At 33.3% G+C, this 18,530-nt stretch overlaps 5 protein-coding genes across 6 annotated transcripts; 2 read left to right on the top strand and 3 right to left on the bottom strand.

The window, feature by feature from the left end:
* Positions 1-5,253: 5,253 nt before the first annotated feature.
* LOC107932159 (uncharacterized) lies at positions 5,254-5,791 on the top strand. Its single transcript, XM_016864111.2, has one exon. It carries the CDS (start codon positions 5,254-5,256, stop codon positions 5,725-5,727), a length of 474 nt encoding a protein of 157 aa, XP_016719600.1. The 3' UTR covers positions 5,728-5,791.
* A 59-nt stretch (positions 5,792-5,850) lies between these two features.
* Positions 5,851-8,681, bottom strand: LOC107932141 (protein RMD5 homolog). 2 transcript variants are annotated; one of them, XM_016864092.2, is made up of 3 exons: positions 8,545-8,681; positions 8,167-8,196; positions 5,851-7,196 (listed from the first exon to the last, which is right to left on the bottom strand). In XM_016864092.2, the coding sequence occupies exon 3, from the start codon at positions 7,170-7,172 to the stop codon at positions 6,015-6,017; it is 1,158 nt and encodes a 385-aa protein (XP_016719581.1). In that variant the 5' UTR covers positions 7,173-7,196; positions 8,167-8,196; positions 8,545-8,681; the 3' UTR covers positions 5,851-6,014. The 2 variants fall into 2 exon arrangements, with proteins under 2 accessions (XP_016719581.1, XP_040938461.1); XM_041082527.1 differs by lacking the exon at positions 8,545-8,681 and adding an exon at positions 8,358-8,495.
* Positions 8,682-8,769: 88 nt separating this feature from the next.
* LOC107932150 (peptide methionine sulfoxide reductase B5) lies at positions 8,770-9,953 on the top strand. The gene is made up of 3 exons (XM_016864102.2): positions 8,770-9,169; positions 9,375-9,531; positions 9,611-9,953. Exons 1-3 carry the CDS (start codon positions 8,853-8,855, stop codon positions 9,767-9,769), a joined length of 633 nt encoding a protein of 210 aa, XP_016719591.1. The 5' UTR covers positions 8,770-8,852; the 3' UTR covers positions 9,770-9,953.
* A 73-nt stretch (positions 9,954-10,026) lies between these two features.
* On the bottom strand, positions 10,027-11,750 carry LOC107932167 (soluble inorganic pyrophosphatase 6, chloroplastic). The gene is made up of 6 exons (XM_016864123.2): positions 11,388-11,750; positions 11,138-11,298; positions 10,922-11,022; positions 10,618-10,799; positions 10,403-10,501; positions 10,027-10,309 (listed from the first exon to the last, which is right to left on the bottom strand). The coding sequence occupies exons 1-6, from the start codon at positions 11,643-11,645 to the stop codon at positions 10,217-10,219; spliced, it is 894 nt and encodes a 297-aa protein (XP_016719612.2). The 5' UTR covers positions 11,646-11,750; the 3' UTR covers positions 10,027-10,216.
* A 1,289-nt stretch (positions 11,751-13,039) lies between these two features.
* Positions 13,040-15,517, bottom strand: LOC107932176 (L-galactose dehydrogenase). Its single transcript, XM_016864133.2, has 5 exons — positions 14,934-15,517; positions 14,586-14,814; positions 14,136-14,435; positions 13,513-13,641; positions 13,040-13,358 (listed from the first exon to the last, which is right to left on the bottom strand). Exons 1-5 carry the CDS (start codon positions 15,107-15,109, stop codon positions 13,227-13,229), a joined length of 966 nt encoding a protein of 321 aa, XP_016719622.1. The 5' UTR covers positions 15,110-15,517; the 3' UTR covers positions 13,040-13,226.
* Between the last annotated feature and the right edge of the window lie 3,013 nt (positions 15,518-18,530).

Below are 18,530 nucleotides of genomic sequence, written 5' to 3'. Positions count from 1 at the left end.
GCTTAATTTAGAGTAATTAGTAAAAAGGATTAAATTGAATAAGGGTAAAAGTTTAATTATAGATTAAAAAAATTAGAAGGACTTAAGAGGAAATTAAACCATTTCCTATAGCTGAGGCGGTTTAACGTGGAAAATATCAAAGATTTTATTGATTAAAAAAATATATATTTATTTAATAATTAAGTATATTATATTATATTATATTATATTATTATATATATAAAAGAAACAAATAAGTTAAAAGAAAAGGAAATGAAAACGAAAACAGAGAAGAAACAGGGGAGAAAGAAGAAAGAAAAGGGGAAATAGGGTTTATGAAGCTTGGAGTTAATTGGTAAGCTCAATCAAGTCCTTTTCTCATAATTTTGATATTTTAGAAGTCTTAAAACAAGTTTTTGATGAAATTAAGTTGTTAGTTTGGAAGTTCTTAGGTTTTTAAACAAAGTTCATGTTGAATAAAATGATGAAATAGGGGTTTAATTGAATGAAATTCAAGTTAGAATAGATATAAGGATTGAATTGCAAAGTAAGCATAAGTTTTGTGTTTTAGGGACTAAATTGAGAAAAATTCGGAATTAAGAAAATATGTTGAAATTTTAATAGTTAAATTTGAGTTTAAATGAAATTTGAATAGGAATAAGGTGTGAATTGGTGTTATAAATTTTGTTATTAACATTTTACATCAAAACAGTTTTGGGAAGTAGCAATGGTCTGACTTTGAAAATTCACTAAAAATTTTATAAATTGAACTAGAGGATGAACAAAATATGGAATTAAATCTTATTGAGTCTAGTTTCTTATAGTAGAAACAGTGTAAGCAATTAATTGATGAATCAAGAGATATTTGAAATTTTGTAATACTGGTTCGGGGTGATTTCGAGATGCCCTGTTTTAACATTGGAAAATCATTAAAAATTGTACAAAAATTATTATGGAGTGTAATTTATATATGTGAACTCCTTAATGAATCTAGTTTCAAAATAAATAAACAAGAACCTTATTTGAGTTCTGTACAATGAGATAATTTATTTTTAGTAGAGAGAGGTTAGAACTGTCAAATGAAATAACAGGGGAGTATTTAACGAATAAACTGTACTAAATGGCTAGACCAAAAATTCTGGAAATTTTATGGTTAGAAGATATATGAGTCTAGTTTTAAGGAAAATTTACGGATATTAATTTGGGGTTTCGTAGCTCAAGATATAAATAATTTAGTAACAATGACTCAAGTAGACAGCTTAATGGTGAAATTATATATATATACATTAAAAATGGTTAAATTTGCATGTTTAGGCTCATGAATTAAATTGAATCATGTTGTATTGATGATTATAAATTATTATTTTCGTAGCCAACAAAGAACCTGAAGCATCAGCATCGAAAGGAAAGGAGAAAGTCATCGAGGACTAAAACGGGAGAATTACGGTGTGTATTACTATAATTCGAATTTTAATTATTATTGATTGCTGAAATTTTAATTGTTATGTATGGTAAATAAGACTTGAGGTAAGTATGTGAAATTGAAATTAGAAAAAGTAAAATAATACCCTATTAACTCGTCGGACTAGATTCGATACAAATGGCATGCCATTGGATTTGTGATGTGATGAAGAGATTGTAGTTCGGCCGAGAAGATGTTTCTGTTATTATATACTTCGGTTTATCCGAATAGGCATTTAATGCCTTATTGGTGTGTTTGGGAGGATATATTATACCGGTGTGTTATGGAGGATTTGCAATATTCCGGGTGTGTTTGGGTTGGATATTCTAGTGTGTTTGGGTGGAAATCCGCGTATCTGTCATAGTCCGAGCTTTGTTAATAGGGTAAATAATTGAAATGAAATTTTGAAAATGAGATTATTTGTTAATAGGGTAAATAATTGATGTTTGTAATTTATTAATGTTAAATAGTCTTGGATTATAGTAATACCACTGAGTATATCCATACTCAGCGTACGGTTGTTTCCGTGCGCAGGTTAGTAGAAGTCAAGTGTCCCGGCTCAGCATCCAGAACAATCCCGACTCCAACACAAACTTGGTGATGTATATTTTTCTTTTGGGTAAAGGTGGCATGTACATAGGTGTTATTTAGTCACTTGAATATGTATATTACTTTGGGTAGTGAAGGATGAATTATAAAATTTAGATGGTTAAATGAAATGGTAAGGAAAGTACATGATATTTTGATACATGAACATCAAGTTGTTAAATGAATGAAGTTTTTAATCAATTTTGAATGATGCTATAATAGTTATTAAATTAAAATTTTGTTAATAATATAAATATTAGTATATGAATGTGAAATATTGGTGTTGGTTGTTTTGGTTTGAATTTGCAGGAGGTTTAGGTAAAAATAAGCAGAAATGCTGCCGAAATTTTTATAAAAAATTTGGAATACTCGAACAAGTCTCGTTCTACTTTTAATACGTGTTTGAACTTCGAGAGTTCAAGATAGGGACTTAATTATTATATTATACTATGAAAGTTATATTAATTGTAAATTATTCGTAAGTTGTCTGATATGTCCGGTAATGCCTCATAACCTCGTTCCTGTAACGGTTTGGGGTTAGGGGGTGTTACAAGGGCACTTAGGATGATACTTGAATACAGAATTTATGGCAGCAAGATAACACATCCATTGCAAGCACAAAGAGGTAAGGAGAAAGAGGATCTCATTGTCTAATACCTTTCCTCCCTCGAAAGAACCCCACAAGGCTTCCATTAAGAGAGATAGAGAACCGATGAGTAGTTAAACAAACTTTAATCCACTTCAAGAACTTTTCAGAGAACCCTTGAGCTTTAAGTACTGAAAGCAAAAACCTCGGTGCAAAGAATTAAACGCCTTTTGAAGATCAACCTTCAAGGCACATTTAAGAGAAATATGTCTCCTACCATACCCTCGCATTAGCTCATGAGCTAACATGGTGTTATCAGTGATACTACGCCCTTTAACAAAGGCACTCTGACTATTAGAGATCAAAATAGGCAAAAAAAAAAGTCATTCTATTAACCAAAACCTTGGTTATGCACTTATAAACTGCACTGCAACAAGAAATAGGCTGAAAATCCTTTACATAGCTAGGATTTTCACACTTGGGAGCTAAGGAAATTGAAGTAACATTAAAGGTAGCCAAGAGATTGGAGGATGCAAAAAAATACTAAACATCCTCAAGAAAATCAGGTCTTACTATACCCCATGCAGATTTAAAGAAAAAAGTTGTAAAACCATCATGACCAGGGGCTTTTTCATTCCCCTGCCCAAAAATAGCTAACTTTATCTCTTCATTGGTAATAGGGTTAGTCAACACACAATGAGCATTATTAGACAGTTTAGGCAGTAACTCCTGAAGCAAATAATCTGAGCAGTCAACAACATTGGAATCAATTGCACCAAGAAGATTTTGATAGAACCTCAAAATCTCTACAGAAATTTGATCAAAAGATTCCAACTGATTACCTACTACATCAAAAAGAGAAGTAATAGTGTGCTTATTCCTCTTATCTGCAACAGTATTACGAAAAAATTTAGTGCTTTGATTTCCCTCCCCCATCCACTACACCTGAGCTTTTTGCCATAAAAACATGCTTCAGCCTCTTGCAAAACCAAAAGATCAGCACTCACTCGATCAATATGACCATTTCTAACTAGATCACCCCGCAACAAAGCAAGCTGCAAGCTCTTCAGCCTTAGCCTTAAATCGAGTAGAAATATTACCAAAAGCCTCAGTGTTGAGCATCTTCAAGACAAGCTTAAGTCTCTTAGGCTTGGTAAATAACTTCTACATAGGATCACCTACTACAATAGGCTGCCAAGATTCAGCAACAAGCTACAAAAACCTATCATGCTTAGCCCATAAATTAAAGAACCGAAAAGGCTTTGACAAGGATTGCACAGGCCGCTCCAACTAGACAAAAGAAGGACAATGATCCGAACAACCAAAAGCAGCAAACTCAACCCGTGAATGAGGTAGAAATCGCAACCAAGCTGCATTAACAAGAACTCTGTCAAGCTTCTTTGCAATCGGCCTATCTAAGTGATGATTAGACCAAGTGAAAATAGGACCAAAATAAGCATGATCAAAGACTTCAATCTCCCTAACCAAAGCTTGAAAATCTTTCATGTCAACAGTAAAAAACTGAGAACTATTGACAGAAGAACTCTCCTTAGGCGAAAGCGTGACATTAAAGTCACCACCCAACAACCATGGAGCATCACCAACTTGGCCACTCGTAGAACACAATATTATTGGGTGTAATAGTAACACATATTGCATTCTTAAAAGAGAATATAAGTTCGAATTTTGGAAACAATATTATTAGGAATGGTAATTACGAATCCCGAACATGGATAAGTATGAAAAATAACGAAAAAATCTAAATTTTATAAAAAAGTAAATATTATTAGAATGATATTTTTTGCCTTTCCATATTTTAACATAAAATTTCAATATATTTATTAAAAAATACTACTTGAAATAATTAAGAGTCCAAGATTTATGAAAATCTATGCACAAAAATCTTTACTACACCGTAATTCATTCAATAAATGATTTTTTAATAAATATATATATTATATTAAGAATTTTATTCCATTGTGATTTAATTTAAAGTAAAAGTATATTCGATAAATTTTCATATGGTTAAAAATGAACATTTTCAACTTTTAATATATTAAATGTTTTTGAAAATCAAATTATTATTTTTACTTCATATACATTTTTCAAGATATGTTAGAATAAAATAAGCATATAGTAGTTATCGTTTTTTTTAGAATTTATCATATTTGAAATTGTTAAGGTGATTTTACCCTTTCTTGTAATTATATTTGAATAAATTCTCTCTTTAAAAAAACATATATTCAAAATATCTTATTTAACTTTGATTCAGAATATCTAAAATAATATATTAATAAATTTTAAATTAAGAAATAAATTATTTTTTTAAAAGTCAAACTCTCATAATCATATTTAATATTTATTAATTTATAAAAAGAAAAATAAAATAAAATTTATCCTTAAATTTTGAGTTTATGATGAAAACAAATACAAGAATGGACAGAGCATTTATAAGCGAGTAAAACAGCATCTTGGATAAGCCATAATAGAAGGCCCAAATCTATTTTCAAAAGCCTGTGTTGCTCTGTTCTCCATCCTTCTGAAATTTTCTGTTATTAAATTGCGAAATTCAGCAAGAAGCCAAAATCTCCCGTTTCTCCCACAATCGAAAACCAAATCTATTTCCCGGCAACCGGCGATGAACGTCTCTCTGTTCCAGTTTTCCCCGAATTGCCTCCCACAGGTTGGGAAGTTCCGAAACCATCCTTCCATCTCCAACAATAGACCCAATACTAAGATTCCATGCACCAAAAACAAGCTCAGCGATTCAGCCCTGGCTTTAGATTTGGCAATCAATGTGCAAAAGATTAACACCCATTTGGAGCAAAAAGAGAAAGCCATGAAGAAAAGCAAAGAGTTTCTGTTCACAGAGTTGTGCCAGTATTTGTCATTGAAAGAAGAGGAAATGAACAAGAAATGGAGAAAGATGAGAGAAGAGGAGAAATGGGTTTTGATTAACAAGTTCGTTGATGAATGGAGTGTTCATTTTTATCCTTTATCTGCTAGATCAGTTAAGGAAATGGTGGATGAATATTTGCAAGATGATAACAGGTCTGATCCACCTATGTTTCCTGGTTTGAAGAGATTGCTGGGGATGTCAAAAGATGCTTAAATTGCTTAACATACTTGTAATAAGTAATAAGCTGCTTGTTTAATCTAGAATTTCTTCAGTTTTAGTTAAATGTTTGTTCTTTTTACATTTGTTTATTTATTTCATGACATCCTTTCATACAAATTATTAAACCTTCAAATATATATATAAAACCATGAATGTACAAAGAATTTCTTTGTAATATATGTACTGTATGTATATACAATCTTTAAAAAAATGCTAGAAAAGTGCAAGTTCAATTAACGACCAGGAAAAAAGCAGCCTAACATTTTAATGTTATTAGGCCATCAGAAGTGAAGTTGCCTGCACTGTGCAGCTGAAGCCTCTGTTGGACAGTAAGGACATTTAAATGTCCGAGATGTGTTTTTTGACAGCTTCATGATTGATTGATTGCAAAGGACATGCAGGCATGGCATTAGCATTGGTGGATTCTCTTCGCTGCCTTGATCTCTACTTACAGGACATACAAATATGGAGTGGAACTGGAGTTCCTTTCCTAACTCCACAGGGACTGGTAATTGTTTCATTTCTTGCCACTCTTGCCTCTTTGCTGCCATTACATTAGCCAGCTTCAGCAGTGTAGGCAACCCTTCAATGCCGGCTGCTACGGCCACACTCAATGGGCTCCAATACGATTGTCCCACGAGACTGCAGAACTGTTTGATGATCTCCTGAGTAAATTCTTCCCAATGGGTAGGAGCCATTAACTCAGCATGAGGGCAGCTATCGAGCTTTCCCACCCATATGATGCAAACCACAAGCTTCTGAAACTCGTTCATGTGCAGAGAAGCAAACGGGGCAAGGTGAGTTCTAGCATAACTAAGTGCATCAGCTTTAGTTCCTTTCTTTACAATCTCCACGAATTGAAGCCTGTGAAGTTTTAGCTCAAGCATTGAACCATTTTGGTTGAGCTTCTCACGATTGAGAGTGATCCAATTCAAAGCAGGCCCGAGGTTCTTAACCTTCAAAGCTTCAAGTACTTGATACATTTCTAAGAAATGAGATCTTATCGCAATTGCCTCTGGTTCTCCAGCTTCATCTATGAGGCAATCTCCAAGGTCAAACAAGCCTTGCTGATAAAAGTGATTTGCAACTATCTGGTTCACTAGGTGGAAGTCAAAGTCAACATTTCTATACGCCTTGGATATGTCGGGGTTGAAGGACTTTTCGAGAAGTTTAGGGTACTTGCTGAAGTTTATGTTACGCTCCTTCTGCAGTCCTTCTAACAGGTTCAGTGGACCAACAGTATTGAGCTTCAGTTTTAACTCAGAAAGAATAGATTTCAGATGAACAGGGGACAAGGGATCGTTAATGGCCTTGATTTTTGCCAAAGCCTGCTCAATTTCATGCCCAACTTGATCAACTATTTCTTGGGATCTAAAGGAGGACAATTTCTGTCTCTTAACAACACGGTCAAATGCATCTTTTAGGGTGTCCAGTTCCATTTCTTAATCTCAACTTGATGCTTCCTGCACAAAATACACAAAAGTGATAGAACATCGAACAACTAAGAAAAACAGAAGAAAACTTCTGGTCATCAAAAGGGTGTAACTTATTGAAGAAAGGAGAATCCAGTCTATACAATGAACCTATATTGCTTCACTAAATGATGCTTTTATCTTTTCTAGTCGTATTTATTTGTTAGAAGTTATGGTGGATAGAGTGTGAAGAAAGGATTGATATGCAGTAGGTAGGAAATGGTAACATAGAAAGTGGCCCTCTTGAAAATGACAAGAGAAGATATTTGTAAGGTATTTAGTAATGGAACTGATAAAGATTAGTCTAAAACAATAGAAGTTCCAAATCAAAGCTTTAAATTTGGCACAAATTACAAATGCATAATGTAACAATCACAATATCTTATCAAGCAAAAATATCACAACTAAAATACGAGCAACTTGTTCTTAAACATGAATGTATAAATCAACTAGAAGATTACCCAAGGATGTAAAAGCACAGTAAGATGGCTTTCAGACACACAAAGTTGTAACCCCCACATCATGCACCAAATAATCACTAGTATTAAATTTCAATGGGTTTGATGGATTTGTTCTTTGTCTGAGTATAGGGTAAAGTTTAAACTACCAAAACCCAGAGCTGCCCAGTATACTAGCCGAAAGAACAAAATGAAAGCATAGCCATGCTAGATGTAATGTTCTAACTTCAACCGCTTTGCTTGGTAGAAAGGATCAAAAGGGGTAAAGAAGGAAACCACTTTGTAATTTAACCGTCGCTACCCTTTTTTCATCTTTCTTACCAAGCAAAGCCTTATAATGTTCATCAACAATGGAAAGGAATAAGAAATAAGACATCATATTTTCAATTAAACCTTTTGCAAACCAAGCTAAATTTGTAAAGGTTACTACATGCTATCTAAAAAAATTATATGAACATTCAATTATAGAATCAAAAACATCATGAAAATGAAAATTTAAATACCTTTGATTGGCAGTTTCAGCAAGTCTTTTACTGCATTAGAGAAACAAAGTCAGGACCGCAAATTGAGAATTCAAACTAAAATTTTAACTGATAATTAAATTATAAAAACATAATTAACAAAGGTCTAATTTTCAGCATCAAAGATAATTGTTTGATTACAGAGAAAACAAAAATGGGAAAAAAAAATCTACCTATTTCACTCAGTTCCGATAATAAAAAAGCAAAAGGTTTAAGCATAAAGGAGATGAATAGTAAGAGGCAAAACTCAAATATAATTTTGACATACTTATTCCTGGGTTTCTTCTAGTGAAACAAAATCATGAAAATAAAAAAAAAATAACGATAAAAGATATGAAACAGAGATTTGAGGAAACATACCAGATTTGAGATCGAAATTGGAAGAGCGAAAATCGCAGAAGAGAAGTGAGAGCGCAAGAGTCTCTGAAAGGCAGGGAAGCTAAGCTAAGTGAGAGAGAGAGAGAGTCTCGAAAAGCGTACACGTGCGAACAATTCGGTAGCAAACCAACACTCGTGTGAAATTTTTTCATTTCCTCAAATACCCTTGTTCGATTTCGATAATTTCGGTTTTGAATTCATCAACCAGGAACTTTCGAGCTCCTCTGGTCATCAGATTCGGGAAAACAGAGAGAAAAAAGAAGTCCTCCTAACTGTTGTCTCTCAATCAAATGGGCCTTCACGTCCTTAAAACGACGCCTCTTTCGTCTTCCTACTCCAAAGCTTTACTCCTCGCCACCACTGCAAAACCCGCCGCTTTCGCTGCTGCTGTTCTTCCTTGTAATCCCCGCTTGAGATTTCCATTTTCTTCACCAAAGGCCATCACTTCATCTGGGTATGGGAGTTTCCTTCATCTGAGGAAGCGTGGGTTTCGTGGGAGTGTCGTCTTAACCATGGCTGCTTCTGGTTCCGTCCAGAAGTCTGAGGAAGAGTGGAGTGCTATTCTTTCCCCAGAGCAGTTTCGAATTTTGAGACAAAAGGGCACCGAGTAAGTTTGCTAACCTATTCATTCATTCTTAGTGTTGATTAATAGTAGCTTAAGTTTCTGTCAAATTGTATACATTTTTCTGAGTGTTTATTAATAGTAGCTTAAGTTTCTGTCAAATTGTATACATTTTGAGCTTCTATGGCTTTTGGATGAAATAACAAAGTTTGTAATTTGATTCTTGACATTTTGTTTTGGTACTGTAAAGGTATCCAGGCACCGGAGAATATGGTAAGTTCTTCGAAGAGGGTATCTATAAATGTGCGGGATGTGGGACTCCTCTTTACAAGTCCACTACAAAATTTAATTCAGGTTGTGGGTGGCCAGCTTTCTATGAGGGTCTCCCTGGAGCCATAAATCGCCATGTGAGCTACCTTCCACTTTTGCTCAACTTGTTTTCTTCTATTCCAGATTTTACTAATCGAGTGCGTGATGTTTAACCAGCCGGACCCGGATGGGATGAGGACTGAAATCACTTGTGCCGCTTGTGGTGGCCATTTGGGCCATGTATTTAAAGGTGAAGGGTTTCCAACACCCACCGATGAGCGCCATTGTGTCAATAGCATATCACTCAAGTTTATTCCTGCAAATTCTTCGGAGTGAATCGTATTATAACAGTTATCCTAGTTGTGTGTATAGGACATGGGCATAATGTGATGTTTTGCCAATAAGAACTCGAGTTTTTCTACTTATGGTCGTCATTGTATTTGGACTTGAACGTTTTAATGCAATATATATGCAAAATATGGTTACCATGGGAATTTCCGTGGCAGTCTGAAAAGATGAACCCCATGTGTAGAGTTTGGTTGCCTATTTCAATAGCTGTTCAAGTTTAGAATTATTAAAGGGGCCTGATAAGCTTGAAAAACTCGCATGCCTTTTTCTTTTATTCACTTCAGACCAACCATGTGAATGGTGAAATGCTATTCCAATTAAAAGAGTTCTCTAATTTCTCCAACCAACCAACCCACCCACCCACCCACCCCCCCTCCCAAAAAAAAGAACTACAAATTGAAACCATTGCAGTTCTCCCAGTGCTCCTGGTAGCCTTCATGCAAGTGAAAGCTCTCCAGCAGGAATTGATCTTTTGACAAGTTTGGCCCAAGACTCGTTGGTCTCTATAATGACCTTCAGAGCATATTCCTGTTCATCATCCAGTGCAGGTAAAAATCCTAACAAAAAGAAGCTGATAGGCACTATGGGAATAGGGGAAAATGAAACAAAATCAGTACACACCTTGTTTGCTGCCTTGTTGCCAAGACCAAACTTGTTTGCTGGTTTTCCATCAGGGATCTTGTAGTCTCGAAACCAATCCCTGATTGCTGTTAGTGTCCCCTGAAATTATCACCAAAAGGGCTCTTAAAGTTGGCATTATAAGTGAGATAACCATGCTTAAGACCAGTTTAAATAACAAATAACACACAAGTCTTAAATGGCAGTAGTTACAGTACCGGGAAATGCTTCTCAACATCATCGACATCGTTGACAAGGGAAGCCCTTGGATCATCTAATGAGATAGCAACTATTTTCCAGTCAAGTTCCCCTTCATCAATCATGGCTAATGCAGCCAAAGGCTTGACCTTCAGAATATCACCTATCTTTCTCCGGGTTTCACCGATCTCAACAACATCAACTAAGATTTGAAAGAAACAAAAACATCAAGACTTGCAAAGCTACTTTTTTCTCAGCAACAAAAAAGGAAACCTTATCAATAATAAATGTCAATCAAATACTGTAACCAAGAAGGGGAAATACCAGGGTCATTATCACCAAATGCTCCTTCAACTTCAGAGTTTGCTAAAGAAGGGTCTTCCCATGTTTGTGGAAGCAATCCGTAATTCCAGTTTATATTATAGCTGAGGTACAAGTAATGGGATTATAGCAAGAAGCCAAAACAAAGTGCTGAAAAATAGCCTAAAAAGCATTTAAGTGAGTAAGAAATTAAACATACTCAAAATCAGAGAATCTTACGGGTAATATCGAAGTTTGCCCTTCTTAGTATCCTGCTTAATGGGAGTGTATGGCTCATCAGTAGCAACCTCCATTTTTGCACTTGACTCTTTGGGTATCTCCACAACGAAGTTAAAAACACCATCTCCCAAGTGCAATGGTATATCATGCCAAGGAGAAATCTAAAACACCACTAAATCTCAATTACCATCCAAATACTGGACAATTTCAATTTCAAAAAATTTAGGAAAAAGAAAGTTGGGACAAATACCTTTTTCCCCGAAGTATCTTCGAAGAAGACTCTGTAGTCAAGGGTTTCGGGTTGACCTTCATGTTTGATTTGAACCTGGGGATTATAAATGGCATTGCAAGAAAATAACCTTTTGGATAATCGTCTGCCGTTGTTGAAGCTAAGAGCGTTACGGCCGTGTTTCAAAGCGAAGGGCGCTTTGAGAAGCAAGCAAGAAGAGGAGGCAACGGTGGAACTTCCGGCGACGGATACCATTCTAGCTGCTGCTGCTGCTGCCATGGCTGATTTATCTTTTGGTGGTGGACTGTCGGGTCGGGCGTATTTGGAAGTTTGGTGGTTTACATTCACTGGCTTACCTTACTTTTCCAATTCCTTCCTATATCCTTCTCTTTTCCTATTTTTCCCCTTCAATTTTTTAAGGTAAATTGCATCATCGATTCCTATAATTTGTTTAAAATTATATTTTAGTCATTCAACTTTTAACAGTTACATAATAATAGTTAATATTACCAAGTTGTTACATTTTAACCACTCATATATTAACTTCCGTTACTCATTACCAAAATGATTAAAGGATTAATAACTAATTTAGCCCTTGAATTGTATAGCTAATAGACTTTTTCTTAAATAATTCTAAAAAAATTTAAATATCATAAATTCTTTAAAAAATTCTTAAAAAATAATTTCTTAGAAGATATTTTTAAAAAAAATTAAAATATTAAAAAATTCTTTTTAGAGAACTATCGATAATCAAAAAATAAATTATGAACCGTGCAAAAAGATAACAATTAAACATAAATGTACTTCATTCCCATAAATAGGGATTGAATCCTCAACCACATGATTAGGAAATGAAGTGAGCAACCACCACATCTTATTACTTTAATTAGAAAGTTTCATTCTAAGACCAAATCGTTTGTTGGTCTATTTTATTATTAAAAAAATTACTTTTAAATTTATTTTATAGTTAAATTTAAATTAAAAAAAATTTACCTACCAATCTAAACATATCAATCTCCAAAGTTGCTAAATTATTAATAAGTTTATGCTTTGGTCACTTAACTCCAAAAAGTTAGAAAATAGTCACTGAAATATTTAAAAATTTTCATCCAATCACTGATCTATAAAAATTATCTTATAAAAATCATTATTGTATGACATTTTTTGTTTACATCACCTCAACTAATTAAAAACTCTCATTCCCTTCTCCTCTGTAATTCAATTTTTTTTTCATAAAATAACTTCAAACGTCACAAATCTATTCACCAAAATCTAAACTTTTTTCCACGATCTCCAACACTAATCTCCAAATCGACTTGGATATAAGACATATTATTCTACTCATCGATAAATATTAATCCACCATATTGATCATCAAATTATTGCTTAAAACTCACTAGCCGAACTTTTTTCTAAGAAAAAGAAATTCATAGTTCAATAACTCATAAAAATTTTCGAATAGTTCAATAGACATTTTATAACTTTTAAAATTAAATGACCCAAATGCTGATTCTTTTATGAAATTTTAGAGCAACAATGATTAGCTGGCATCCAAGCAACAACAAATGGTATTGTTTAATGCATTGTAAATTCATGTTTTCACCAAGCTTGAATGAGACTCAACTAATGTGGGGTGATTAACAACACAACAATTTCAAGCCCAAACACTTAGATATTCAATGAGACAGACTCCTCATTATTTCAATCATACTCCTTAATCGGACAGTAGCAAGTTTACTTGGACAGGGACGGAAATTTTTGTCATCTAAATACTAGTCTCATAACAACAGAATGGTTGCCCCCATTCCATGTGGGAGAACATATGCATACAATAATAAAAATACGGGTCGATATTGTTGCTCAGCTTTGTTGAATTCCGCTCGGCCATGTCTGATTCTTCACTGGCTTCAGGATTGCTTCCACCTCAGCTAGAGTTTCATGATCTTTCCCGAACAGTACAAGTTCTGTTGCAGCGGCAACATTCTCTTCAACCTAGTTATTTACAACCCCGGCATTACTAACAGCCGAAGCAGCAAGCTCGTGAAAAAAAATGCAAACATGTTTTGACAGGTATGAAGATTTAGTAACAAAATTCTATTATCAGGCATAAAATAGATTTCATAAAGTTCAAATGATGAACCAGAACCTGTTTAACCGAGTTCATGCCAACCAGCACTGTCGAAATATCTTTGTTTGACAAGCTGTATTGCATAGCTAACTTCGAAATATTTTTTCCTTTCTCTTTACAATATACAGCAGCAGCTTGGCAGGCAGACTGCAGAGAGGTTATGAATACATATGAAAGCCTTATAATCAAGCACATAAACTATGGAAACGACACATTCATAACATGACTTCGTGGTGAAATAAAATGTGGAAGTATTTAATATTAGGTGTGTTGTGGTGAAATGAACCACAATGTAGCTAGACTGGACAGAACACAAACCCAGATATATAATTTATTTTTAATCCATAGTCCTACAAATCATATACTTGTTTTACAACGAAAGATTTGTGTTACAACTTCTAAATCAGCATGCAGTATAGTCACTCAAAAACCTAGTCCATTTAATTCATATAAACCATGTCCTGACATAAACTTTTACAGGTTAAAGGCTATCATTTACACATTGGTTAGATCCAACAGAATATGAAGGCATTTAATTTTTCAGAAACCACCAATCAAGACTGACTAGGTTGCATAAATAGCTTCGTATTTTGCAGGAGAACAAATGGTCTTATTGTATCGGAGGCTGATAAAAGTCTCACCTTGAGTTCGGGAGATGCTGGATGCCACTCCGGTGGACCAAACTCAGTAAGAAGTCCCATAGCAAGTGGAGATGCACTGATTATGCCAACACCTTTGGTTTTCAAGTAAGGCAATAAATCCTCCAATGTTGAATCATTAATGCTATAATGGCAATATGATAATATTACATCAACAGTGCCTGGTGGAACCCTATCAAGCAGATAAGTAAAAATTTCCAAGGGCAACCCGGTGATACCAATGAAACGAATCTTCCCTGCTTCCTTCAGTTTTTGAAGTGCCGGAATCGTCTCATTCACAACCTGTTACCACATACAAAACGAACCAAATTAGCCTAAGCTTTCACATGACAAGGGGTATATATTTGTTAGTGGTGTATTTCTGAAGTGGCAAGAAAGGTTTTTATATAGAAATTATGAAAACGAAAATGGTATTGAAACATAATTAAGAACCTGATCAAGAGAGCCGAATTCAATGTCATGGCATTGAAATATATCAACATAATCAAGTTGCAACCTCTCCAAGCTTTCATCAATGCTTTTAGTTACTCTCTCAGCACTGAAATCAAAACCTTCACGATATCTCCCACATTTTGTCGAAACTATATATTCACTTCTAGGAACTCCAAGAGCTTTAAGTCCCTTACCCAGCATCTTCTCTGACAATGTCGCTCCATAATACCTTCAAATTATTAACAAAACAAACATACATACATACATACATATATACATACATATAATTCATCAAATTAAATATAAGACAAGAACCCAGTTAGTTAAAGTGAAGAAATTTAGAATTACGGAGAGGTGTCGAAGAAGTTGATTCCGAGGCGGAAGGCTTCGAGGACGGAGGCGACAGCGTCGCTTTCGGAAACGGAACCGAAGACGCTGCCGAGAGGAGAAGCTCCGAAGCCCACGCTGCTGAGCTTGAGGCCCGTGTTTCCGAGAGGTCTCATTTCTAGTTTGGGAACAGCCATGTTTAGCTAGGGTTTCTTTTTCTTGAAGAATTGGGCAAAAATTGTTTATGAGAGGAAGGAGAGTTGAGTGTTTGGGAGTGTAGCCGACAATGATCGTGTTTGTTTTTCTCCTTAAGAAGTAAGATGCGAAAATAAAGAGCAAATAAGGGATGGGATTTTCTTCCTTCTGAAGAAACACAAGAAAAGGAGCAAAATTTGTTGTCTATTGCATACAATGGGTGGGAAAGAGTAGAGCAACAAACTTTATTTAAAAAAATAAAAGAAATAAAAGAAAATTGCTGTGGAAGATATTTTCTACGAAGTTTCATTCAAAGGCCCCTCTCTCATCTACGCACATCTACTTACAATTCTATCATTCTCGCTTCTCCTCTCTATCATGTTTTATGTCCATTATGCTATTTCTACTTTACTATTTCTAACTTTGTAATTATATTTATTTTAGTTCCTAAACTTTAAATCATATAACCCTCTAAAATTACTTTTATTATTATTATTAAAATGTATTTTTAAAAATAAAATATTTATTTTAAACATAATATCGTGAAGTAAAAAATATATATATTTAAATAATTTCAAATTTATTAATATTATAATATTTTAGTATAAATATAAAAAATAATTTATTGTATCTCATTATTAATATTTTAATATATAAAATATAAATTTTAAATATTTATAAGTATGTAATTAATATTAATTATTTTAAATTTTAATTTGAATATATAATCTATATTTTAACTATTATTAAAATATAACCATTATAAATTCAAATGTATACTTTTATATATTTTAAATAAATTTCAATAGAAATATACTTAATATAAATATTACATAAAATATATTAAAGTATAAATAAGGGTTAAAAGATGCCATTTTGACTCCAAAAATGCTTCTCGAAAAGCAAAAAAAAAAAAAAAAAGTTACTTACGCTTCTGGGTTCAAAAATCAAAAGTTGTCTTTGATTAGCATTGTTTATGGCTCCAACCCTTTGTTGCGAAGTTCAATGGGCAAAAATCATATTATTTATATCTATATATATAAGGAGAGATTCAATTACATCAATAATTTTATATTATTTCATATTTTTTCAGCTTAACCCAAAAATTGGTATTTAAACTTACTATTTTTCCTATCTTAGTACTTTTTTTTGTCACAATTGATACTTAAACTATTTTTTCTCAATTTGATATATCTATTAGTCAAATTGTTAAGTATATTTAAAAAAAAACTTAACCCACAATTTGGTACCTTAATTTATTTTTTTTTCCATTTTGGTACCTAAATATTTTTTAATTACAAGTGGTACCTAAACTATTATTATTTTTCCCAAGTTGGTACATTTGTTAGTTCAATCATTTGTTAAATTGATAAGTCTATTTAAAAAAATGATAACCAATTAAAATTTAACATGTGACAAAAATGGCAAAAAATTATTTTTTTTTGTCTTTTACATGTATCTTTTTCCTCTTTCTTCTTTCTTCAAAACCAAACTAATTGTTAAATTAGTCGCGCCCTAGTTTATAGTTTAATTAGTTTGTTCAGTTTGATCAAATAAATTATTAAAAAATTATAAAAATATTTAAATAATTGAGAAAATCAGTTCAATAGCTCTCTATTTGCTACAAGTCAATTGGTCCAACCCCTATCTATAAACTAGTACCTTGATCGGTCTCTGATTTGACCGACCGGTCGATTCGGTCTAGTTCTGAAAACATTGGTTTTGATCGGTGAAATAACTTTTTCAATCTCGTTAGGTACAACAAGCGGGTGGTGAAGTTCAAAATTAGAATTAACCACTTGTGTCTTGACCTCGAGGGGGCGAATCGAGGGGGCGAATTTCAGGCATTGTTGATATTACTAGATATTATAAAGTAAGAATAAAGAAGAAAAAACAAAGAGAGGAAATTTTGAAAAAAAAATAAAAAGAGAAATAAAAGAATTAATTTTTTTAAAGTTTATATGACATGAAATTTTATTATTTGGTTGGAATTTTTTAACGGATATAACATTTTGGTGTAAAATGAGTAACAAAATGATAGTTTAAGTATTATTTGTGACAAAAAAAAGTTTACATACCAATTTAGGAAAAAGAGTATAGTTTAGGTACTAATTTGTAAGTTAAGCCCACCATATCAGCTTTTTTTCACGTCAAATTCCACAGTAGCCGCCACACCATCATTTTTTTTCTACGTCAACCACCACATCAACAATTAATGGTCCATCAAGGGCTTTAACAGAAAGTCATATTTAAAGGGCTCAATTAATTACTACCTTTCAATTAAGAGCTCAATTGATTGAACTTTTCAACAAAGGGCTCAATTTTTTAATTATTTTTCAAAGTATTTTTAATACTTAAGCCTAAGTGTATTCAAGTCTTTTAATAGTTTATGTAAAACCTTTAAAAGAAACTACTTTAAGATAGGCATAATGATAAATCTAACATTTAACCTTTACTCAATTTAGTCCTAATTTTTTTTATGACTTTGGTCTTAAACCTTCAAATTTTAGTCAAATTATTTTCTTTAGATGGAAATGTTGACTAAACTATTAAAATTTCAATGGTATTGACATGACAACTTATGTGACATCTGTACATAATAAAAATTAAAAAAAATTAAAAACTTCACCAACTTTCAAATAAATCATAAAACTATATTTTTTTTAATCTTCATGTCTGCAATGAAGTACACGTAGGTTGTCATGGTGGGTCACCATGTCTGTGCCATTAAAATTATGTTTATCTAAATCAGACCAAATTAGTTAGGATACCGGTCCAAAGAAAGGATTTAGATTGATTGAGCCGTGAAGCATTTTGAAGCGGTTGAACCATGTAACACTCCATACCCGTACTCGAGACCGGTATAGGATATGAGGCATTACCGAAATTTTCAAAATAATTTCAATTAATTTATATCGTTTAGCATTCATTTTCATGTTTCATGTAACATCCTTTTTATATTATAATTCTCGTATCATATCAAATATTCTATCCATTGAATCATTGGAGTTCCGATGGATTTTTCAACAATACACTCAAAGCGTACATTTTCATATTCCATCAATTCATATTCAGAAATAACCCTTAGGGCGTTTAATCATCAAGCACTCTCTCGAGTCACATCTCATGTAATTGTAGTGAATCAGGATTACCTTTTCAGGTCAAATCCTATCCACCTTAGGTTACCATAATGAATCATATATCATGTAACTGTAGCGAATCAGGATTACCTTTTCAGGTCAAATCCTATCCACCTTAGGTTACCATAATGAATCAGGAATAAATCATATTCACTTTAAATTACCATAGTGAATCAAAAACAAATCCTATCCACTTTGAGGTGTTATAGTGAATTAGGAATGAATTCTATCCACTTTATATTCTCGAGAAGGCTTTTGTCAAATTAACCGTCTGGGTTATCTA

Source organism: Gossypium hirsutum, chromosome A12 (genome assembly GCF_007990345.1).
Source record: "Gossypium hirsutum isolate 1008001.06 chromosome A12, Gossypium_hirsutum_v2.1, whole genome shotgun sequence".
Taxonomy (NCBI): Eukaryota; Viridiplantae; Streptophyta; class Magnoliopsida; order Malvales; family Malvaceae; genus Gossypium; species Gossypium hirsutum.
This window is presented reverse-complemented; position numbering and strand designations above follow the sequence as displayed.

Coding starts and splice junctions, on each gene's coding strand:
- LOC107932141 (XM_016864092.2), bottom strand. CDS start 7,172: ATGGAACTGGACACCCTAAAAGATGCATTTGACCGTGTTGTTAAGAGA.
- LOC107932167 (XM_016864123.2), bottom strand. CDS start 11,645: ATGGCAGCAGCAGCAGCAGCTAGAATGGTATCCGTCGCCGGAAGTTCC. Junction 10,800..10,921: donor ATTTGGTGATAATGACCCTG/GTATTTCCCCTT, acceptor TTCAAATCTTAG/TTGATGTTGTTGAGATCGGT. Junction 10,310..10,402: donor GCAACAAGGCAGCAAACAAG/GTGTGTACTGAT, acceptor GATGATGAACAG/GAATATGCTCTGAAGGTCAT.
- LOC107932150 (XM_016864102.2), top strand. CDS start 8,853: ATGGGCCTTCACGTCCTTAAAACGACGCCTCTTTCGTCTTCCTACTCC. Junction 9,170..9,374: donor TTGAGACAAAAGGGCACCGA/GTAAGTTTGCTA, acceptor GGTACTGTAAAG/GTATCCAGGCACCGGAGAAT. Junction 9,532..9,610: donor CTGGAGCCATAAATCGCCAT/GTGAGCTACCTT, acceptor ATGTTTAACCAG/CCGGACCCGGATGGGATGAG.
- LOC107932159 (XM_016864111.2), top strand. CDS start 5,254: ATGAACGTCTCTCTGTTCCAGTTTTCCCCGAATTGCCTCCCACAGGTT.
- LOC107932176 (XM_016864133.2), bottom strand. CDS start 15,109: ATGGCTGTTCCCAAACTAGAAATGAGACCTCTCGGAAACACGGGCCTC. Junction 14,436..14,585: donor AATTCGGCTCTCTTGATCAG/GTTCTTAATTAT, acceptor ATGTGGTAACAG/GTTGTGAATGAGACGATTCC. Junction 13,359..13,512: donor GCATGAACTCGGTTAAACAG/GTTCTGGTTCAT, acceptor GTAAATAACTAG/GTTGAAGAGAATGTTGCCGC.